Genomic DNA, 19,776 nt, shown 5'->3' with positions numbered 1-19,776 from the left:
AATTAAAGGCAGAGTCTGATCATACTCTCTAGAAAGGAATGCCTGAAGACAGGGAGGTGTTTGGAGATTGTCTCTAGGCAAAGTGGGAGTGATTTGAACCTGAGTGAACAGAAAGGATCCCCTGGGACAAGAGAGGTTTGGGGGCCTCACTTTGAAAATAAAGGACAAGCAATGGCTCAGGAGTTTCAGCTGCAGTTTCAGGAGATAACAGATCAAAAATCGGCTGGACCACTGGAGAGTCGATGGGACAGGCCCGGTGCAGGATCCTGCTCCACCTATACTACCCAACTTCTGGGACTTCAGATATTCTGGGTTTTTAGATATGCACGCGCAGCGTATGGATCCAAATCTCAAGTCTTCCCAGCAGAGGCCCTTGCGGGCAGGTCTGCATGATGGCGGTGGAGCCGGAGAGCATTTTCAGCACCGGTCGGGGTGGACAGCACCCTCACCGAAAGGAGGAGAGGGAGGCGGGAGGAGTCAGAACTCTGGGGCTGTCAGCCTCTCAATCACTGCCAGGCCCCGCCTCCAACCAACACCGCTCGGTCGGCTGGTGTACCGCTCCAAAATTGGATGAAATATGAAGGACAAGAAGGAAATCGAGCGGGGAGAGGGAGGAGCAGGCGTCCCCAGGGACGGGGATTGGTCAGAATGCGACTACCCTATTCCCTCCTGGAATACGTCCCACTAATGAAGCTTCGTTCTCTGACTTCAGCCGCCAGTCTCCTGCTAAGTCTTGCTGCTGGTGCAGTCGTGGCAGAGCGAGGGTCAAGTGCTCCACTGCGCAGACGCGGAAATAATTCACAACACCCTTCCACTTATTGGCTGTTCCCGCCTCGAATTAGCAAGCTCACTATCCAATCTAAGAGCGTCTCTAATCGCTCCGCCTATCCCTCGCCCGGAAGTTGGCTACAGCCGAATCTGCTTTAGCTAAGGCTCTCCAGTAGCCAATTGAGAGAAGGGAGAGGAGAAACGGAGCCGCCTAAGAGCCAATGGCAGGAGGCATGGCATGACGCTACGGACATGGCGACCGCAATCGGTCAACTCCGGGACGTGTCGGGCCGCTGGGTAACCTCAGTCGGTGCCCGGGGAGAGAAGTAGCGGCCCTATTAGTAATCGTACCCACGAGGCAGCGCAACCGTCCCTCAGGGAGAGAGAGCGTCGCAGCAATGGCTTATCACTCGGGCTACGGAGCCCACGGTGCGTGAGGTGTGGGACGGGCGGGGCGCGGCCTGGCCGACTGGAGGAAAATCAGTGGCGCGGCCCGCTCACCCTGAGGGAGAGGGGCGGCCGTTCCCGCTGCCCAGGGCAGGGAAAGTCACTTGGGTTTCTATCCTGCAAGACTGCAAGGCGTCCCGGACTTCGTCCTTTCTACCCAATAGCTTGGATCTCCATGTCAAACCCGGGGTTCTCCAAAACTTCCTTTTCCATGTCATGATCACCGCTCAGTGCCTCTCGATAGCCAGCTGTTGTTTTTCCTACCCTTGTTCTTGCAGGGATATCTTTCCAGTTATCTTCACCTAGCAACTTCTGCTCACTTTCCATGACTGGGTTGGGAGCTCAGAAACCCCAGGTGGACAGCTACTTCCAGGCTCTCTTCCTTTGCCTATGCTTAGTAAAAGATTTTCCGCAAAGGATTCCTCATCAAAGTTGTTTCTGAATTACCTACCCTTCACACAGCTTGATTTTCCTTCACTGATTGCCTGGTGCACTCAGGTTCAACATGGGGCTGCTCAGCCAGAGGAAAGGGCAGGGTTTGGGGCTGTGGTTTGGTATTCCTTTCACCCACTCTAGTACTTCCAAATTCACAGGTTCCAAGCACAGGGCCCGGGCAGCTCCGGATTCCCCTCCCCTCTTTGATGATACAAGCGGTGGTTATTCCAGCCAGCCTGGGGGATACCCAGCCCCAGGAGCCGAGGTGGCCTTCAATGTCAACCACTTGCTTGGGGACCCAATGGCCAACGTGGCTATGGCCTATGGCAGCTCCATCGCATCTCATGGAAAGGACATAGTGCACAAGGAGGTGTGGTCTGCCCCCAGGGAAAGGGGTGGCAGGATTTCTGGCTAGGGCTGGGATCCCACCTGATCTTCATAGTGGCCCTCAGGGAAGGAGCACACAGGAGTACCCTCAGGCTCTGGATGTGGCTCCCCCACAGCCTCCTCTCTTCCCTCCCAGCTACACCGTTTTGTGTCTGTGAACAAACTGAAGTATTTTTTCGCTGTGGACACAGCCTATGTGGCCAAGAAGCTAGGGCTGCTGGTCTTCCCCTACACACACCAGGTGAGCTTCCTACCAGGTAAACGGGCAGAACCCCCCCCCCCCTTCTGTTGGCCAGACCTCAACTCCCTTCTCTCTTTTCTCTTCTGCTTCTGACCTGACTGCTGCCACCACTGCCAGAACTGGGAAGTGCAGTACAGTCGTGATGTGCCTTTGCCCCCACGGCAAGACCTCAACGCTCCTGACCTCTACATCCCTAGTGAGTCTCTGATCTGGATTGGAAGACACAGTGCCTTGTGGCATGAGCAGGAAGAGAGTCTTAACTTGATCCAATGTCCGCTGCTTCTGGTGCTTTTTGTGTTGTGGTTGCTAGAACCTAGGTAGATGGGGTGAAGTAACTAGTAAGAAACTTCCTGAATATGCCTTCAGTGTCCCCACAGCACTTTCTGCCTCTTAATCTGGACCATGTCCTTCATTAGCTTGGCACCTTGGGCTTTGCCCTGCCATTTCCAGCTATGGACTTTAGCCTGGTTCTTGTACTCCTTAGTAAAGCAGCAATAGTAGTAGCCCCTACCTCAAAGGATTGTTGTGGAAATTCAGAGAAGTGATGTGTGTTCAACATCTCCCCTGGCACATAGGAGCCCTCAGGAAATGCTAGCCGTTATCATCATTAGTACTTGTTTTCCAAGGCCTATTCTAGCTTTCCCTCCTCCAGGAAGCCTGCCTTAACCCCTTGAACAAGTAATTGCTCCCTTTTGGGTCCCTACAACTGCCTATCCACATGACACACATACTGTGCCATGGCTGGCCAGCTATGCTGCTGACTTCTCCACCCTGCTAACTGTAGAGGACCAGGTCCAGAGTGGACACACTGAGAAGGATGTCTCCAGAGGGGTCAGTCCCCAGAGAAGCTGCTAGGGAGGGCAGTCCACGTAGGTGCTCCAGGAAGGACAAATGTCCTTCCATACTCCATTCTATGTACCTCTCAAAGCCACTGTGTAAGGCTGGCACTGGCATCCCCAAGTTACACATTGAAGCCAAGGCTCAGAGGGACTTCAGTATCTTGAGACCACACAGCTATAGGTGGCAGAGTTGATTTCCTAACACCAGACACTGCCTTCTGGGAGGCACATCAGTCTGCTGCCTCATAGGAGACAGAGGACAGGAATGATGAGGTTTAAATTGCTACTGAACCCCAGCCCCCACTGGCACTGAGCTCTTGTGAAAACTGCTCAGGGTTAAACTTGGAGTTCTCTGTGTTGTGAGGGTGGCCAGAGCTCATCCAGTGGCTGAGATGAGGTCATCCCTGTGGCCCTGGACTCTAGGGACAGCCTGGGTTGCCCACTGAACCTGTATTTTAACCCTAATAGCCTTGCAAAAAATCAAGCTCATCTTGTCTGGGATGTACTATGATCTTGGCTCATGATGTGTTTTGGGGGTGGGTACTGGGGATTGAACCGAGGGGTGGTTTACCAGTGAGCTACATCCCCAGCCCTTTTTGAGACAGGGTTTTGCTAAGTTGCTGAGGTTGGCCTCAAACTTGTGCTCCTCCTATGTTAGGGCCCTCAGTTGTTGGGATTACAGGCGTGTGCTACTGTGCCTAGACCATGATGTGGTTTCTGAGACACATCAGGAAACTCATGACAAGCTTCCTAGCATGGGGGCAGGGGAGGGGAAGGTGATTTGTGGTTCTGGGAGAAGATTCAGATGGCATTTATTCAGGGAGAGGACTGGTTGGAGAAGGGAAATCCTATGCAGGGTATTGGGGAACCAAATGTGGAGGTTGGACCATGTTGGGATATGTAGACAGGGGAAAATATGGAGGCACTTGGAATGTCAGTGGCCTTGAATGCCTAGCAAGGATGCTGTGGATGAGGAACCCAGGTTGACCACCACCCTCTGACTCTTGGCAGCGATGGCCTTCATCACCTATGTGCTGCTGACTGGGATGGCACTGGGAATTCAGAAAAGGTCTGTGCCAACCCCCCCCTTTCTCCTTCCTGGTTCATCTCCCCACCTCCCTAGAGGACTTGTGCCAGATACCAGCACCATGTCTCAGCCCACACTTTGCTGCCCCAGCCACTCACCTCATCCTTACACCTGCCACAGGATGACTGGTTCTGACCTGTCCCCTCCCATGGCTACAGGTTCTCTCCAGAGGTGCTGGGCCTATGTGCAAGCACAGCACTGGTGTGGGTGGTTATGGAGGTGCTGGCTCTGCTCCTGGGCCTTTACCTGGCCACCATACGCAGTGACCTGAGCACCTTCCACCTGCTGGCCTACAGCGGCTACAAATACGTGGGGTGAGCATCTTTGGGCTGGTGAAGAGGTGTTTGGGTGGAGGGGGCTTGGAGGAGGGGCCTACAGACGTGGGTTCTAGGTCTATATAGCTATAGCCCTGAAGTATGGCCCTGTCATGTCCTTCCTCTATCTTAGCCACTAGCTCCACTCTGTTAGAGAGACTGTTATTTCCAGCAGTCTTCCCAGGAACTGAGTGACCTTTAAGATATTTAAGATATGTGGGATTCAAGAAAAGGGGTTTCATATCCAGGTCTTGGATCTTACAAATCCATTTTGGTTCTGGGTCCCTGTGGGGACAGCTTGGGAATAAAGGGCCATGGTGGTGGGCAGGGTCTAGGGTGGGCCCAGGAACTTGGTGGGCAGGGTCAATCTCAGGCCTGGACCCTGCGGTCACCTGCTGCCTGCCTCCACTAGGATGATCCTCAGTGTGCTCACAGGGCTGGTGTTTGGCAGCGACGGCTACTACGTGGCACTGGCCTGGACCTCATCTGCACTCATGTACTTCATCGTGAGTCTGGGCTGCCCCTTTTGGCTCCTCACCTGGGTCAGAGCTGGGGACAAGCTTCCCCTCCTGACCCATTCTCAGCACTCCTTTCTTTCAGGTGCGCTCTTTGCGAACAGCAGTTCTGGGCCCTGACAGTGTGGGGGGTCCAGCCCCTCGGCAGCATCTCCAGCTCTACCTGACTCTAGGAGCTGCAGCCTTCCAGCCCCTCATCATATACTGGTTGACCTTCCACCTGGTCCGATGACTCCTAGCCCCAGATGGCACTGGTTTTTTCATATATTGAAAATTTGGTTTCCTTGACTTGGTGTGATCCTCATTTCTGGGCCTGAGGGAAAGCTACAACCTCTGGGCCTCTGCACTGTCCCAGGGGACCCAACTTAGGGCTGTTTAGGAAGAAGGTGGACCCAGCGAGGGCATCCTAGAGGTTGTGGCCTTGGCACTGCCATGAAAGGCAGATGGAAGGGTTTCAGTATACACAAGTGGAAAAGTGAGGATGGAAGGGGCAGCTGTCCAGGAAGCCTGGAAGGCCTCTGATCCATCTGAGAGTGGGCCAGTGGGGCCTGAGGCTAGTGGGGCAAGATTAGCTGTGCTGGGGAATTTGCTCTGGGGTACCCAGTCCACAGCCCACCATCTCACCCCATCTCTTCTTCAGGCCTTTCAGGAGCAGACCCATGTGTTTGCAGTAGTTTATTCATAGTTTGTCACAAATGGCCGGGGAGGGGGTGCCGGACTCCTCCAGGCAACATAGAAAATAGGTTCAAGAGACAGGGTGGGCTGGGGTCGGCAAGTGGAGACAGGGCTGGAGAGGGAGCCTGGGGATGAGGGAGGGCAGAGTAGGAATGGGCTGCCCCCCTGCTGAGCCTGCTCATTCCTGGTGCGGGTGCCCCCACCTGCAGGGGGAGCCTCAGGGTAAGGGTGGAGGGGGGCGGCCCAGAATTTCCAGGGTCAAGCTCTACCTGGTGGCAGGGCCCAAGTTTTCCCCGAAATGGACCAGGCCAGAAGTCCCACCCCTTCCAGGACTGACTGCCATGCCTGACTACAGGCTGGCAGAGGAGCCCCTGCCCCTGTTTAGAGCTCTGCCTGGCCCTAGTCCAAGGGGGAGGGCTCTGAAGGCGGGGGTCCCCGCAGCAGCAGTTTGGGGAGTGGAGAGGCTGGGGGCACCAGTGCCCCCTCCCTCCCCAGGGCTGAGGCCTCTGCAGCCAAGAGGCAGGGCTGGGGGGGGGGGTGCACAGGCGTCCGGTCCATTCTGGGCTCGCTCCCTGGCCGGCTTCCCCCTTAGAAACTCACCAGCGTATAAACCATACTGTGGGAAGATAAGGCAGTGAGCCTGTGTCCTGAGCAAATCCAGCCACCCACCCAGTCACACCCTGGGTTTGCCTTCAGTCCTCAAGTTCAAAGGGCAGGATCTTAGGATTGGAAGCATGATCCCTAGAAGATCTATTCCCTAAATTCTGACTGCCATGGGCAGGGCCTCACCTGTACAGGTAATAGAAGAAGGAGAGCAGGTAGAAGGCGAGTTTGCACCAGGACTCCTTCTGGCAGTAGTTGAGGATGTCAGCATTCATGATGGAGACCGCATCATACATGACCTCAGAGCCATCCGCAGGACGGTGGAAATACCTGGGACCGGAAGAGGCCTGATTACCTGCACCCAGCCCTCAGCCCCCATCTCAGTCTCCCCCAGGCAGCTGCTGCCCTCACCTCCAGAGGTGATAGAAGAGGAGGGGGATGTTGAGGCCCAGGGTCACCCACTCTGCTGCACACAGAAACATCAGACAGAAGAGGCCATGGATGGAGTATTCTGGGACCACCAGCTGGGGAGTGAGAGTGAGAAGTCAGCGGTCTGGTGCCAGGGCAGATCCAAGCTTCAAGGCGGATGGGAGTTGGGGTCTGGGAAGTACCAACCCACTATGAATTCAGGGATAAAAGGCCTCTGGCCTCCCACACCCCCTCAGGTGATAAAGTGAATCAAATAGGCCCAAAGTGGAGGGCCTGGCTCTGGGCCACAGCCTCGGGGCAGTGCTGCACTGGGAGCCTTCTGCCACATCTGTGACACTGACCTTCCTCAGGAGGCAGCAGATGCGTTCGATGTTTTTTAAACGCTCGCGCTGTGGAGGAAGGAAAAGGCCTCTATGGGGAGCAGGATCTGGGTGCCTCCCTCCCATTCCGCACGCGGCCACCAGAAGGCGGCAGAGCAGTCTCTACTGCATCCCTGGCACCGCAGGGAAGCAGCCGCGTGGTCCCCATGGCGACAGTAACCATGCAGGGGCCTTCACCCGCGTCGCCACGGCAACAGCCCAGAGCCTGGCAACTGCTGCCCCGCCAGGAGGAACCCGAGCCCGAAGCCCGAAGCCCGCGCCAGGTGTTTGCTGGGGGCGGGGACAGCGAGAAAGGGGTATGGCCGCTGGCCCCCCCACCGCACCTCCCCGACCCCACTCCCACCCTTGAGCCACCCGCGACAAATGGAAAGACAGATGGACGGACACACCTCGGCACAGCACATGTATCACTTACTGCCCGCGCTGGGTTCCCCTGGTCGATGGGGTTCTTGAAGTCGGTCCGCAGCTCGTCAAAGGCTATGATCTGGAGGAGGGGCGTGTGCCCGTCAAGGGTAGGGCAGCAACTGATGGCCTCCCACACCCGTCCTTCCCTGGGATTGGAATTTGTATGCAGGGACCGGGCCATATAGAGGTTATTGCAAAACAGAGAAACTGAAGCCCAGGTAGGGGCAGGGCCTGGTCATGCAACAGTCGGGAATGGACTCCTAGTGTCCTGACACCCAATTTGGTGGTGTTCACTACAGCCTCTTCTCAAATATCCCAAGAATGGCCTCTTTTTACAGGGCCTTGTGCTGAGCACTAAAATCCCAGACAGCCCCTGCTTGGGAGGAACCCAAGCTTTGGGGGGAGAAGCCATGGGGCCCTGGGGTATAGGAAGACCCCATGCGGGAGTGATGGGGATTCAGGCTAACTCTAAGCAGGCGTTTGGTGAACAAATGAGAGAAAAGCAGTCCAAGCAGCAGGAATAGCAGATACAAAGGCACAGGGTTGAAAGAACATTCAAGAAGCTGCATTTCAGATGCTGGGGTGAAAGTGTGAGGAGAGTGGGAAGAAAGAAGGGAATCGTGCAAGATGGGGCTGAAGAGATCAGCAGAGCTGGATTTGGGTTTCCTGTGAGGCCAGACCCAGGTGTTTGGGTTTGAACACAAGAGTAAGGGGAGTCATTTGTGGCAAAGTAGGGTAGTCAGGCTGAGGTCTCGGGGGTGGGGCACAGGCTGGCTAAACAAGACTTCCATCCTTGAGCTTTACTTATTAGCTCACTGACTGCTTGCAACAACCTAATGACTTAAGTGCTAATATTATATTCATTTGTTTTGCAGATGAGGAAGCTAAGACAGAAGTTAAGTATCCTGTCCAAGGCCAGTCTGTTTGTAGAGTTACAAGTACTGATCACTTTGTCATACTCAGGCCAGAGCAGTATGGGGACTGTTGAGTATCTGGGGAGGGGTGCTTGGTGGTCTGAGGAGAGTGGTAGTGAAGAAGGGGAGGTGTAGGCAGATTCTACAGTTCTCCAGGAGCCAGACTCCAAAGGGTGCACACAGTAGGGGAAGTAAGACAGAGGGGCACAAGGTGTCTTCTCTTGGGGTGTCTGGTTGGTGGCAGTGTCCTCACTGGTGGGAAATTTCTGAGGGGAGTAGGTGTTTAAGAGGATGATAGCCCAGACCTGAGAGAAGCTAGCAGAGGAGCTGCTGAGGTTTCCTCCCCATCGGCTTGAGGCAGCAGTCCCACCACCCCAAATATCCCAGACCCCAGACAGCTCAAAGGGAAAGAACATGGGCTTCCTAAAGGGAGCTGGGGCCATCTGGAGCTCCTCCCCCAACCCATCATTGACTCTGGGCAGCAGCCTGACTGACAGGCATAGCGACAGGGTCCAGCAGGGAGCGGAAGGGTGCCGTCTGTCTGCCCCCAAGCTGGCACCACCAGCAGGCAGCCGGTGTCGCACCTCCCACCCCTCAGGCTGCCTGGTGCTGACTCAGCCCCCTGGAACAAACAATCCCCCACGGTGACAGCTGACACGCGTCACTCACCACCAGGGTTGCCTAGCAACCAGTGGAACCTAGGTTCAGGGGCTGCAGCAGGATCTGGGGTCCTGCCCTGGAAGGTTCTAGTTCTTACCAGCTTTGGATGAAGGACCACACCTCCTGCCCCCTTACCTCTTAGCCACTTCACTCTGGGCACTGATGTCTAAAGCACTTCACTGACAAGGTAACAGACTCTGGATGAATGGCTTGCTAAGATCACCCAGCTAAATGGCTGAGCAAACACTGCCTCATACATAGTAGGTGCTCCATAAATATTTCTTGAATGAACAAAGGTGTTACTTCAAAAGTCAGGACCTTCCTCTCAGCCAGGTCACTCCACAAGGGCAAAGTCTGATTCTTATGTATCCTTGACTCCCTCAGAGCCTCCCAGTGCCTGAATTGACACCGGTGTGTTGGATGAAGGGACTCTGAGAATCCCCTGGAGCAGGGGGCTGAAAGGGTTTTTTTTTTTTTTTTTTTTTTTTAATTCTAGCAGCTGGCTAGCCTTATGTTCCCCAGGCTGTGGTCCCCAATTCCTTCCATTCCTTAGGACCCAAGCCTCCTCTCACCCCACAAGACTGTCCAAGGCTCTGAAAGGAAGGAAGGAGGGAGAAAAAAGAAATAGCCACTGGGAGACCCAGAGTGAGAGAGAAGCAAAAGCAGGAGGGTGCTGGAAATGGGGTGCAGGTCTGGATGTGCCTATGGGGGCTCAGTCCTCTCACAGCAGGGGTGCAGCAGAGTCAATTGAATCCTGATGTGAAAGAGAAAGGCAGTGGAGTGGCAGGTGGCAAAGGGAGAGCTGGGAGGAGAGTGCAAGGAGAACCATGGAGCAGGCAGCAGGTCCCAGAAAAAGAGAGGAGAGGAAGTAGGAAGAGTAGGAAAGAGGCAGGTGAGGCAACTGGAGGAAGAGAGGAAGGACGACGACGGGAAGGAGTACAGGGAGAAGGCTTGGAGAGGGGTAAGAGGACCCCGGAAGGGAAGGGAATGAAGATCAGGGCTGCATGCGCTGGAGGTGAGCAGGAGGTGTCAGTGGCTGCAACAGACAGGACTGGAGGGGTCCCAGTGGGACAGAAACCTCAGGGGGCAGAGGAGGAGAGAGGGCTGAAAAGGGGGGCCCTGACCCCAACAATAAGCTGGAGGCTGACTGATAGTTCTGTAGTGAGGGGAAGGGGGCCCAGTAGAGAAGGCCCTTGAGAGGGCCCCAGAGAGGATGAGCTAGAGGGACCCTCTCAGAGAAAGCAGGATCAGGGATGAGACAGGGACATTCTGAAAAACCAGGTGTGAAGCTAGGCCAGGGTGAGGGGCAGACCAGGTAGGTAAGCACAAGACAAAGGGGATGTGGGAGCAGAAATAGGAAGGAAGCTGGAAAGTGGAGCAGAAACCTGGGCAGAGGGGTACCCAAAATGAGCTGCGGTGGGAGCTAGGTTTCTGGAGCTGCTTAGAGCCCCTTCCTTGGTCAGAGAGGGGGGCCGGGAAGGGAAAGGGTTAATTGGCTCAGAGATGTGGGTCCTGTAAACAGATGCAGTTGCCATAGCAACCGGCTCCACCACTCCCGCTGGAAAAACCCAAGGGGGGGGGGTGAGCAACAGACAGACAAACTGCCTGACGGACAAACGGGGGTGGCTAGATTGAGGGGGCAGGAGGAGAAGGAACAAGAATTCCAGACTTCCATCCCCCAACCCACCATTAAGATAGGGCAAAGGAAGGAAGGGGGGTCAGGGACCGACTGACATACCCACAGACAGGCGGGGGCGGTGGAGAAAGGGGGCCCCACCAGGAAGGAAGCCGACGCTGGGGGGTATTAATGGGGGCGAACAGAAATCGACGGATGGGGGATAGCGGAGGAGGCTCCGAGTTTCCCCAGGGTTCTGAGGCCATCCACCCAAGCCCCCTCCCGCTCCGTGTGCCCCCCTGCCCCCCACCCCGCCCCCAGCCCCAGACCAGCCTTACGTGCCAGATGACAAAGAAGATGAGGGAGGCGCACAGCACCAGGGTGAGCATGTAGCAGAACGCGGCGAAGGTGAACGCCATGGCCCCCGCGCCGGGCGGTGGCCCGGGGGGCGCCAGCGCGGGGTCTGGGCGCAAGGGGACGCCCCCCGGCCCGCGCTTAGGGCCGACCGGGCATGGCCCGAGGGGCTCGAAGGACGCTGGCGGCGCGGCCGGGACCCGGGCCGCGGGGCCGTGGAGGGCGCGGGGCGCGGGCCGGTGGGCTCGGGGGGCGCGTCCGCTGCCGGCTGCCCGGGCCGCGATCGCTCATCCTGCGATCCCTCGCCCGCGGCTCCCTCGCTCTCCAGCCCGCGAAGCCGGCGGGGCGGAGCCGGGGGCGGGGCCGCCGTGCACCGGCCTCGGGCGGGGCCCGGGCTCAGCGAGCCGGGCCCGCCCGACCCGCTTCCCCGCCCCAAGTGCCCACTGCCACGTACCCTCAAGAAGACGCAGACCTAGACCTGGATGTACATCTCTGCCACCGTCACACAAGCAACCCATCACGGCCACCCTCGGCCCACTTGGACCGGCACACTCCCCTACCCTTGCACAGCGCACTCACTGAGCGCGGGAGCCAAACTGAGGTCCTAAGTGCGAAGGACCCATCCGAGGCACCCAGAGAGAGGGCTGAACCTCGGGGGGCTGGAGGTGGTGCGAGTCAGGTGCGATGGGGTATGTCTGTAGAGTATACTGCGGCCCCCTGACCCTGGCTCTGCCCAACTCCATGTTTGAGACAACCCCGTGTGGTGTTGTCGGTGGCTAAAGGTATTTGCTGATGGCCGCCTGCCTGCTCCCAGAATCGTGCTGGGCCCTTGGGGACAGCCCACAGCAGCAAAAGCAAGCAGCTTTCCTGGCCCCAGTATGTGGGTCAAGGTCTTTTGCCAGTAACCCTGGACAGAGAGTTCGAGCTAAGACCCCTGTGTACCTCACTACAGTGAGATGCAGTTCCACATCCCATCCTGAGGCAGTCTCCCATGACAGACCACACACAGCCACCACAACTTCCTTGCAAAAACCCTCAGCTCACCGGAGGGCCAGTGAGATTTATTGTTTTTTTTTTTTTTTTTTTGTCCTTTTCCATCTTTCCCCAAGTGGCTTTTCCTTGCAAAATGCCTGACATAACACCAGAAGGGAACCTGGGAGTAGGCCTTCCCACCCAAGGGGCAGCTTAGGGATTTAAATACAAGCTGAAGGGGAGGGGATGGCAGGGCACAGTTTGGGTGGGACAGGCAAGAGACAGCACAAGGGACATGGCTTCTTAGATAGAGACCAGATTTGTTTTCTGCAGGAAGAAGCTGTGCCAGAGGGCAAGGGGGTCAGGATCCTGGGTTTGGAAGGGGTGAACAGAGAGACCCCCAACCCTGGGTTGCACCCATATTTCCCAGAGAAGTAGCAACACAGGATGAGGTTCTGCCCTCTTAGGCTTTGAGGGATGGGAGAATAAGCCTGATGTGCTGCCTCAGGGATAGGGAAGAGGTGCTGGCAGAGTGAGGGTTAAGGCTGGTGCCTGGCCTCTGGCACGGTGGGCCTTCCGCCTCCGCCTGCCACAGGGACAAAGGGGCACGGTGGGCAGGCAGCACATAGGCCTGCCTCTGGCAGGGCAGGGGGAGGCAGGAGCAGGCTCCCTATGGGCTCAAGACATAGGCCCAGTGCAGCTGCCCACCCACCTGCCCAAGCCGTACTCTATCCCCACTGCAGCTGGACGGCTGGAGCTGTGAGTGTAGGAGGGGTGAAGGGAGGCAGGGAAAGAGTGGGCTGCTGGGCCCCTGCGACCCCCATGCCCATCCTGAGTTCCGGCCCAGGGCTCTGGATCCCAGGTCCTGGATCCCCTGGCCACACTGCTGGCTTCAGGCACTGACTGTAGCCATGGGCAGCAAAGGCCAGGGAAGCCCTCAGCTCTTGGGAAGGTGGGAGAGAAGGAAGAGAAGAGAAACCCAGTGCAGCATACATGGGGGTGGGGAGACAGAGCCTTCGTTCCAAAGGAAGGTACATGGTGGGGCATCTTTTCAGGGTACCTAGAGGCAGCAGCAGAGCAGCCCCCCACCCCCACCCAAGTCACAGGTCCTGCATGAACTCCCTTGGGGGCCCTGACAGAACTGGGGCTCAGGGCAGCAGGCAGATGGGCCAGAGGGAGGTGGGGAGCCCAGGACACCCCAAAGCCACAGACTCAAGTGCCCCTGGAGAGGCAGAGGGAGGCACCTCTTGCTCCCTCCAGGGGCATCATCTGGAGAAGGTGCCCCTTCCTGTTCTACCCCAAGTGCCCCTCCTAGCAACAGCCACCACCAGCTGGCTTCACAGGGGTGCTGTCAATCTTGAGGTTGGGCCGTTCGCCCCCTGAGGCTGCGCCTGGCCCCATCCGCTTTTTGATCTCAGCAGCCATGGTCATGAACGCCTGCTCCACATTGGTGGCATTCTTGGCACTTGTCTCCAGGAAGGGGATGCCCAGGGAGTCTGCAAACTCCTGACAAGGGGAGAGGAGAGAGGAGGAGGGGAGAGAAGGGTGAGAGGCAGCAGGCCCCAAACCCCTGGATGGCCTGGCCTGGGCCTGCTCACCTTAGCTGTGGTGTTGTCCACCACCTTTTTGGTGGTGAGGTCACTCTTGTTGCCCACGAGGAGTTTATTGACATTCTCACTGGCATAGCGGTCAATCTCCTGCAGCCACTGCTTCACGTTGGCATAGGATTCCTAGAGGGCCCAGGGTCCAAAGTTATTGATTTCCCAACTCCCACCCCTCTCCAGGCCTGTAAACAAGAATCCTTTCAGGGAGAGATGGGAGCTATGGGCTCAAGGATCCAGAAAGAAGCCCCCTCTCCTGCTGTTCTCCATCTGGGACCCCAAAATCCAGGCCCAGCACAGCCACGTTGCCTGCCATCCGGCTGTGCCTCCAGCAGCTCTCTATGAGCCACTTCCAGGCCTAACCATATGTGGGAGCCAATGGCAGCAGGACAGAGGCAGGTCAGAGTGAGACAGGTAGATATGTCTTAAAAACCCTTATGGGCTTGGAGCCTAGTGGGAGGTGGAGGTCTTTAAAGGGGAGCCTTTTGAGGGTGCAGAGCTGAACACTTTTCCTATTTCTGCACCAAGATCCTCATCACTGGGCCTTAGACTCTCCGAGAAGCTTGAGACCCACCAAGTCAAAGGGCAGAACTTCTAGGCTAAGTGTTCAAGCTAGAGCTGCTTCTCTTCTTAGGGGACAAAGACAGAACTCATCCCTGGGCCTTCCCTAAGGCATTCAGAGGACAATGGAGGAACAGAACAGGACATACACAATGGCAAGATAGGAATGGAAGGCAGGTGCTGGGGATACCCAGGATTGTCTCTGACTTCAGCCTGTAGGTACCAAATGGCCTTCTGCAGGAAAGGTGCCAGCTATGGAGAGAGCATGTGCCAGGTCACAGACCAGGAAGGCATGGTGTCTTTAGGGAGCGGGGAGAAGTGGGATGTTACCAGGACACAGCCCTGAGTTGGGGAGGAGAGGAGCAGGCAGGCCAGAGCTCAAAGGGTGTTAGCCTGGATAAGACTGGGAACACCAGGAGCCAGTGGGGGGGGTCTCTCGCAGAAGCCGCAGGATCAAACCTGATCTGGGAAAATGGTCCAGACAGGATGTGGAGGCCAGAGAATCAGCAAGAAGACAGAGACCAACTGGAAGGTGGTTGCTATAATTCAGAAAAGATGTGGAGTGTAGTGGGGGAGCACATAGGCCTAGCATCATCCTGGGTGAAGCCCTGGCTTATACATTTACTGTGGGACTTTAGGTATATCACGTGACCTCTGTGAGCCTCAGTTTCTTTTTTTGAATAAAATAGTACCTCCCGGCAAGGCTGTTGTTTGCAAGAAAGAATGAATACAAGCCTGTCTCATAACAAGTGCTTAATTAGCAAGTAAGGCTATTATACTCATCACTGCTATTATTATGAGGGGACAAATTTGAAAGACATAATGGTGAGAGAATAAAGGGGCCTTGAGACAGACTGGATGGGGGAGGGAAGAGTTTTCTGACAGGGATTCTGTTACAAAGATAAAGATGCAGGAGAGGATTTGGGAAGAGAACATGAGGCCAATATTGGACATCTGAGTTCTGCAAATATCTGAGGCTGAGGAGAGGTATCAAGGGCAGGAAAGGTTATGCCTAAAGCTAAGAACCCTGGGTGTCAACCTTGGCTTTGCCCTTCCTGACTGGGAGATCAGGGGCAAGTTACTTAACACCTCTCCAAGTGAGTTTCCTCATATGGAAACACAGACCGCACCCTTAAGTTAACTAGGTAAAATAGTGAGATTTGAATTAACACAGACACCAAGTGCCAGCACAAGCACAGACAAAAAGGAGGGTATCTACAGTGAAAGCTGAATAGACATCACAGAAGACAAGACAGAAGCCAAATCAAAGAATTGGCCAGAACCATGTGGGATAGTAAGGAGGAAGCCAGGGCCAGAGTCAGAAAGCAGAAAATATGGAATTGGGGGACAATACAGAATAAACCATAAAAAACACTGAAGGGGCTTGAGGTGGAATTCAGTGATATGTGTGTATGTAAAGCAGAAGGTGGAGCAATATCGATAGTCCACTTTCCAAGAAGAGAGAAGAGAATGGAGTTAAAAGTCACAGGAGGTCAATCAGGGTGAGAAGTGAAACAAGGTCACTGCATTTGGCAGTCAGTCAGGAGGGCCTAGGTCCATCCAGCTTACCCCCCAGCTTGTTGTCCACAATAAGTGGCATGAATCCTTGGTGAGCAGAAAAGCCCTACTGCTCCTCAGAGCAGGGACTCTCTCAGCTCGGCGCTGATGTAAACTCTCATGTCTCCAGGGCCTGGCCCCTATTAAACAACAAGGTTTGGTAGGAAAAAAAAAAAAAAAGCAGGTGGGATCCAGAGACTAGGCTTTTTGTCTCTGCCACTGTACTAGCTGCAGGGCCCTAAGCGAGACACCTCACCATCCTGAACCCAGGTCCTCATTTGTAAGATGGGAACATGACATAGATCTCTTACTAGCATTAAAAGGCAATATGAAGCCAGACAGTGGCACACTATAGTCTATAGTTCCAGCTACTCAGAAGGCTGAGGCAGGAGGATCACTTGAGCCTAGGAGGTCACAGCCTGGATAACAGCAAGACCTCTTATCAAAAAAAAAAAAAAAAGCAACTCTAAGGCTGTGATCGATTCTGTAAAGTAAAAGACATTGTAGGCTTAATTCTGCCTGCTGCCATCCACCTCTACTGCTAGTGACATGTGACTGAAGTCACTGTAGCAGACACAGAGTTCCTGGACCTCTGGGCCCTAAGCTTAGAGCTCCCTCACTTCCTTATCTAAGGCCCTTCAATTGTTCTTCACATAGGAAGCCATGGGCCCAGCACAGTGGCCAATCAGCTGACTAAACCCCCACAAAACAGGTAACTGGAAGGTCTAGAATGAGGTGGTGGGAGGAAGTGTGAGGCCTGGTTCTGCCAAGACCCTGCAGTAGGGCTGTGAGAGGATCATTTTTGTGGCCATTCCACTCCTTGTGAAGTAAGTTTGAATATAAATGCTTCCCCTTTCTGGGGAGCATCGGCAAAGAGAAGACAGAAGAATAAAAAACAAGAGTCAAAATCTTAAACCCAAGGAGGCAAAGCTGGGAGTACCTGGTCAGTGACGTCATACACCACGATGATGCCATGAGCCCCCCGATAGTAGCTGGAAGTGATGGTCCGGAATCGTTCCTGACCGGCCGTGTCCCACTACGACACAGTAGGGAGAGGGACTGGTCAGTCTGAGTCCTCCCCTTCTAAGACACATGCCTCTGTCCCAGGGACTGGGGAGGAACCACACTCACAATCTGAAGTTTGATGGTTTTGCCATCCAGCTCAATGGTTCGGATCTTGAAGTCCACTCCAATGGTGCTGATGTAGCTCTCTGTGTATGTGTCATCCTGGAAGGTTGGGGCCAGTGAAAAGGCCTTGGTGAATGGGCCTTTTCCTATATGGAAATTGTCCCTCCAGCTCTCTGTCCTGGCTGGGCTCCTAGCTGCCAAGCTCCTGTTCTGAGCACCCCAACTTGCCAACCCTGTGCCCTTGTTCAGTCAGATGCGCTGCACTGCTAGCAGATGCTGCAACCTCATCCTTAGTTCCCTTGTTTCTCCTTGCCCCAGTCCTCAGCCAGGACCCCAGATAGATGGTATGGGAGGCTTCTTACTCACAGCAAACCGCAGGAGCAGGCATGACTTGCCCACGCCCGAGTCACCAATCAAAAGTAGCTTAAACAGGTAGTCACTGGAGAAAAAAGACAGGAAGGTGTGAAGGAAGGCAGGAAGCCCAGCTGCCATCATCCTGAAGTCACTATTATAGCATTCCCCCCACACCATAAAGCATGTCTTGATATGGTACACTATAATGCTCACCAGTTATTAGAATTCAAACACCCCCCTCCCCAAAATAATCTAACCCATACATAGCACCCTCAGCTTGCTAAGTCCTACTTTATGGAAAAGGAAACTGAGACAAAGAGGAACATGACTTGTCAAGAATTGCAATCAGTGACAAAGCTGGCATCCTACCCTGATTCCTGACAAACTGGGGTTCTGTCCACTAGGAGCTATTTAGGGAACCCCCACTGTGCCCTGGGTATACCCATCTAGGCAGGGAGTCTCCAGAAGTGGAAACTAAGGCCCATCCCAGAACTAAATAAGTGAAAAAGCAATGTAAAGAGCCTGATGTGAAGTCACCAAAAAGAGTTGGTCAACAAGTGGCAATGATAACAGCACTTAGTACTTACTGAGCTGTGACTGGCTCTGTGAAAAGTACTTCAAGTGCATCTCTTGTTAAAGCCCTGACAGTCCAAGGAAGTCAGTGTCCTTATTCCCAAACTAATGGGGAAACCAGAGGTCAAAGAAGGGAAGTGACTTGCCCTAAGTTACACAGCTGACAACTCTGAGACTTGAAACCAGGCCTGTCAGACTCCAGTCTCTTTGAGGGCCTGCCGGTTCCCTTCTCTGTTCCCCCTCCTAATTCGGCTCAGAGCTTCACCCTTCCCCAAGGAAATCTGAGGCCTGGAGCTGGAGGAGAAAAAGGAAGTGGCAAAAGAGGAAGAAGATAACTGATACTTGGGGAAAACTAGAAGTGCAGGGCGTGAGATGTGGTCCACCCACCCGCAGGGGGAGGTGACCAAGAAGTGAGGAGTCTAAGGATACAGAATCCCACTGCAAAGGGAAAAGCAAATCCCACATTCCCCTAAACTTCTCCACAGTTTTACAACGGAGGGAAAAGGTGTGACGGTGGCGCTGGAGGGCTAAGCAAAGGTGAGAGGGCAGGAAAGGACGGACTACCAGGAACAACAGAGCAGCGGGTCCCAGACAAGGGCGAGGCGGCAGCTCCGGAGGGGAGGACCTCAAGGGGACGCGAGCCAAGTGGCGCTCCGGGCCTCCCGCGTCAGGTCGGCCCCGGGAGCCCGACTCCAGAAGAAAACGAAGGGCAGAACGATTCACAGCCAGGCCTAAAGCGCCCAAGTCTGAACTAGGGCCCCGGGATTATTCTTTTTTTTTTTTCAGAGTAGAAATTAGAAGTTTATTAAAGGACAGCAGAAAAGACTTCTCCCGGAGGAAGAAGGGGACCCAAGAGATGGAATCCCCGGGATTATTCTGACAGGCTGGATTATTCTGACAGGCTGCAAACCACCGGGACTGTAGTCAAGCAGTAGGTGGGGAAACTGAGGCCTGGAGAGACTGGAGCTGCGGAATCACCTGACCGAGAAGGCCTAGTAGGACCGGTGCCCCCGACTGCAGGTGCTGCCCCTCAGGGCCACCGCTCCTGGGCTGCGGGAGCCAGGATTCGGGGTGTGGAGCCGGGGTCCTGGGGCCCACGGGGGGAGGGGCAGGACCCGGATGTGTGTGTGTGTGGGGGGGGGGGTCAGCGGAAGAGGGACCCGGATGTAGGGGCGCTGCGCCGTCCTGACCCAGGCCAGACACCCCGGTAAGCTTATAGCCCCGTACTCGGGATCGAGGCTGCCCCGGGCGGCGCGGGCGGGGCTCACTCACTATTCGGGGTTCATGGCGGCGGCGGCGGCCCGCTCGGTCGCTCCCAGTCAGCTCTGCTCCGCCTCCCGTTCCAAGATGGTGGCCGCTCCGCCCCAGAGGCCCCGCCCGCGCCGCGCAGGCGCAAACCTTTTCGACTGGGGTTGCGCCGCGCTGCTTCCCGGAACTTGTAGTCTGCCCGAGTGTACGACTCGCCGCCGCTGCACAGGCCTAACTCCGAGAGACACAGCAGCCTAGCGCTCCCGTCGCACTGACTTCTGGGGCTCGTGGTTCAGTTCCTGGACGGAACTGGCGGGAGGACCTAGCTCCGAACCCGGCGGCGACTCACTGGTGCACCTCAGTTTTGCACTTTTCACTTGTCTAACGGAGGCAGCCATCCTCACCCTTTTGGCTTGCAGGATGTGAGCATTAAATGAGAAGGCGTGGTTGCAGCAGGAGCAGTAAAATTTTATTTATCCAGGGTTCTTCGTGTGCTGTACACTCTCAGCCCTACCGAGGCTCAGGAGGAGGTCATCACCCACATTTCTTTCTTTCATGCGGTGCTGGGGATAGAACCCAGGGTCTTGTGCATGACTATGCAAGCACTCGACCCCTAAGCTACATCCCCAGCCCCATAACTCACGTATCATACAAGGGAAATCGAGTCCCCGAAAACTCGGATTCAAGATCAAACAGTATTAAAGTGCAAAACTT

The 19,776-nt window shown here is 55.3% G+C and overlaps 3 protein-coding genes across 4 annotated transcripts; 1 reads left to right on the top strand and 2 right to left on the bottom strand.

The window, feature by feature from the left end:
- Positions 1-1,014: 1,014 nt before the first annotated feature.
- YIF1A (Yip1 interacting factor homolog A, membrane trafficking protein) lies at positions 1,015-5,321 on the top strand. Its single transcript, XM_081262326.1, has 8 exons — positions 1,015-1,197; positions 1,809-2,020; positions 2,174-2,278; positions 2,396-2,474; positions 4,129-4,186; positions 4,363-4,518; positions 4,931-5,024; positions 5,119-5,321. Exons 1-8 carry the CDS (start codon positions 1,167-1,169, stop codon positions 5,263-5,265), a joined length of 882 nt encoding a protein of 293 aa, XP_081118452.1. The 5' UTR covers positions 1,015-1,166; the 3' UTR covers positions 5,266-5,321.
- A 372-nt stretch (positions 5,322-5,693) lies between these two features.
- CNIH2 (cornichon family AMPA receptor auxiliary protein 2) lies at positions 5,694-11,943 on the bottom strand. Of its 2 annotated transcripts, XM_081281463.1 has the most exons (6): positions 11,053-11,943; positions 7,536-7,604; positions 7,082-7,129; positions 6,723-6,835; positions 6,498-6,641; positions 5,694-6,324 (listed from the first exon to the last, which is right to left on the bottom strand). In XM_081281463.1, exons 1-6 carry the CDS (start codon positions 11,131-11,133, stop codon positions 6,297-6,299), a joined length of 483 nt encoding a protein of 160 aa, XP_081137589.1. In that variant the 5' UTR covers positions 11,134-11,943; the 3' UTR covers positions 5,694-6,296. The 2 variants fall into 2 exon arrangements, with proteins under 2 accessions (XP_081137589.1, XP_081137588.1); XM_081281462.1 differs by having other exon boundaries at positions 7,536-11,943.
- A 144-nt stretch (positions 11,944-12,087) lies between these two features.
- Positions 12,088-19,233, bottom strand: RAB1B (RAB1B, member RAS oncogene family). Its single transcript, XM_081281461.1, has 6 exons — positions 19,087-19,233; positions 17,254-17,326; positions 16,891-16,986; positions 16,700-16,795; positions 13,639-13,770; positions 12,088-13,546 (listed from the first exon to the last, which is right to left on the bottom strand). The coding sequence occupies exons 1-6, from the start codon at positions 19,098-19,100 to the stop codon at positions 13,352-13,354; spliced, it is 606 nt and encodes a 201-aa protein (XP_081137587.1). The 5' UTR covers positions 19,101-19,233; the 3' UTR covers positions 12,088-13,351.
- Positions 19,234-19,776: the final 543 nt, after the last annotated feature.

The sequence above is a fragment of the Spermophilus citellus genome, assembly GCF_964194105.1.
Source record: "Spermophilus citellus genome assembly, chromosome: 2".
NCBI lineage: Eukaryota > Metazoa > Chordata > Mammalia > Rodentia > Sciuridae > Spermophilus > Spermophilus citellus.
The sequence above is the reverse complement of the archived record's forward strand: the minus strand, read 5'-3'. Positions and strand labels throughout refer to the sequence as shown.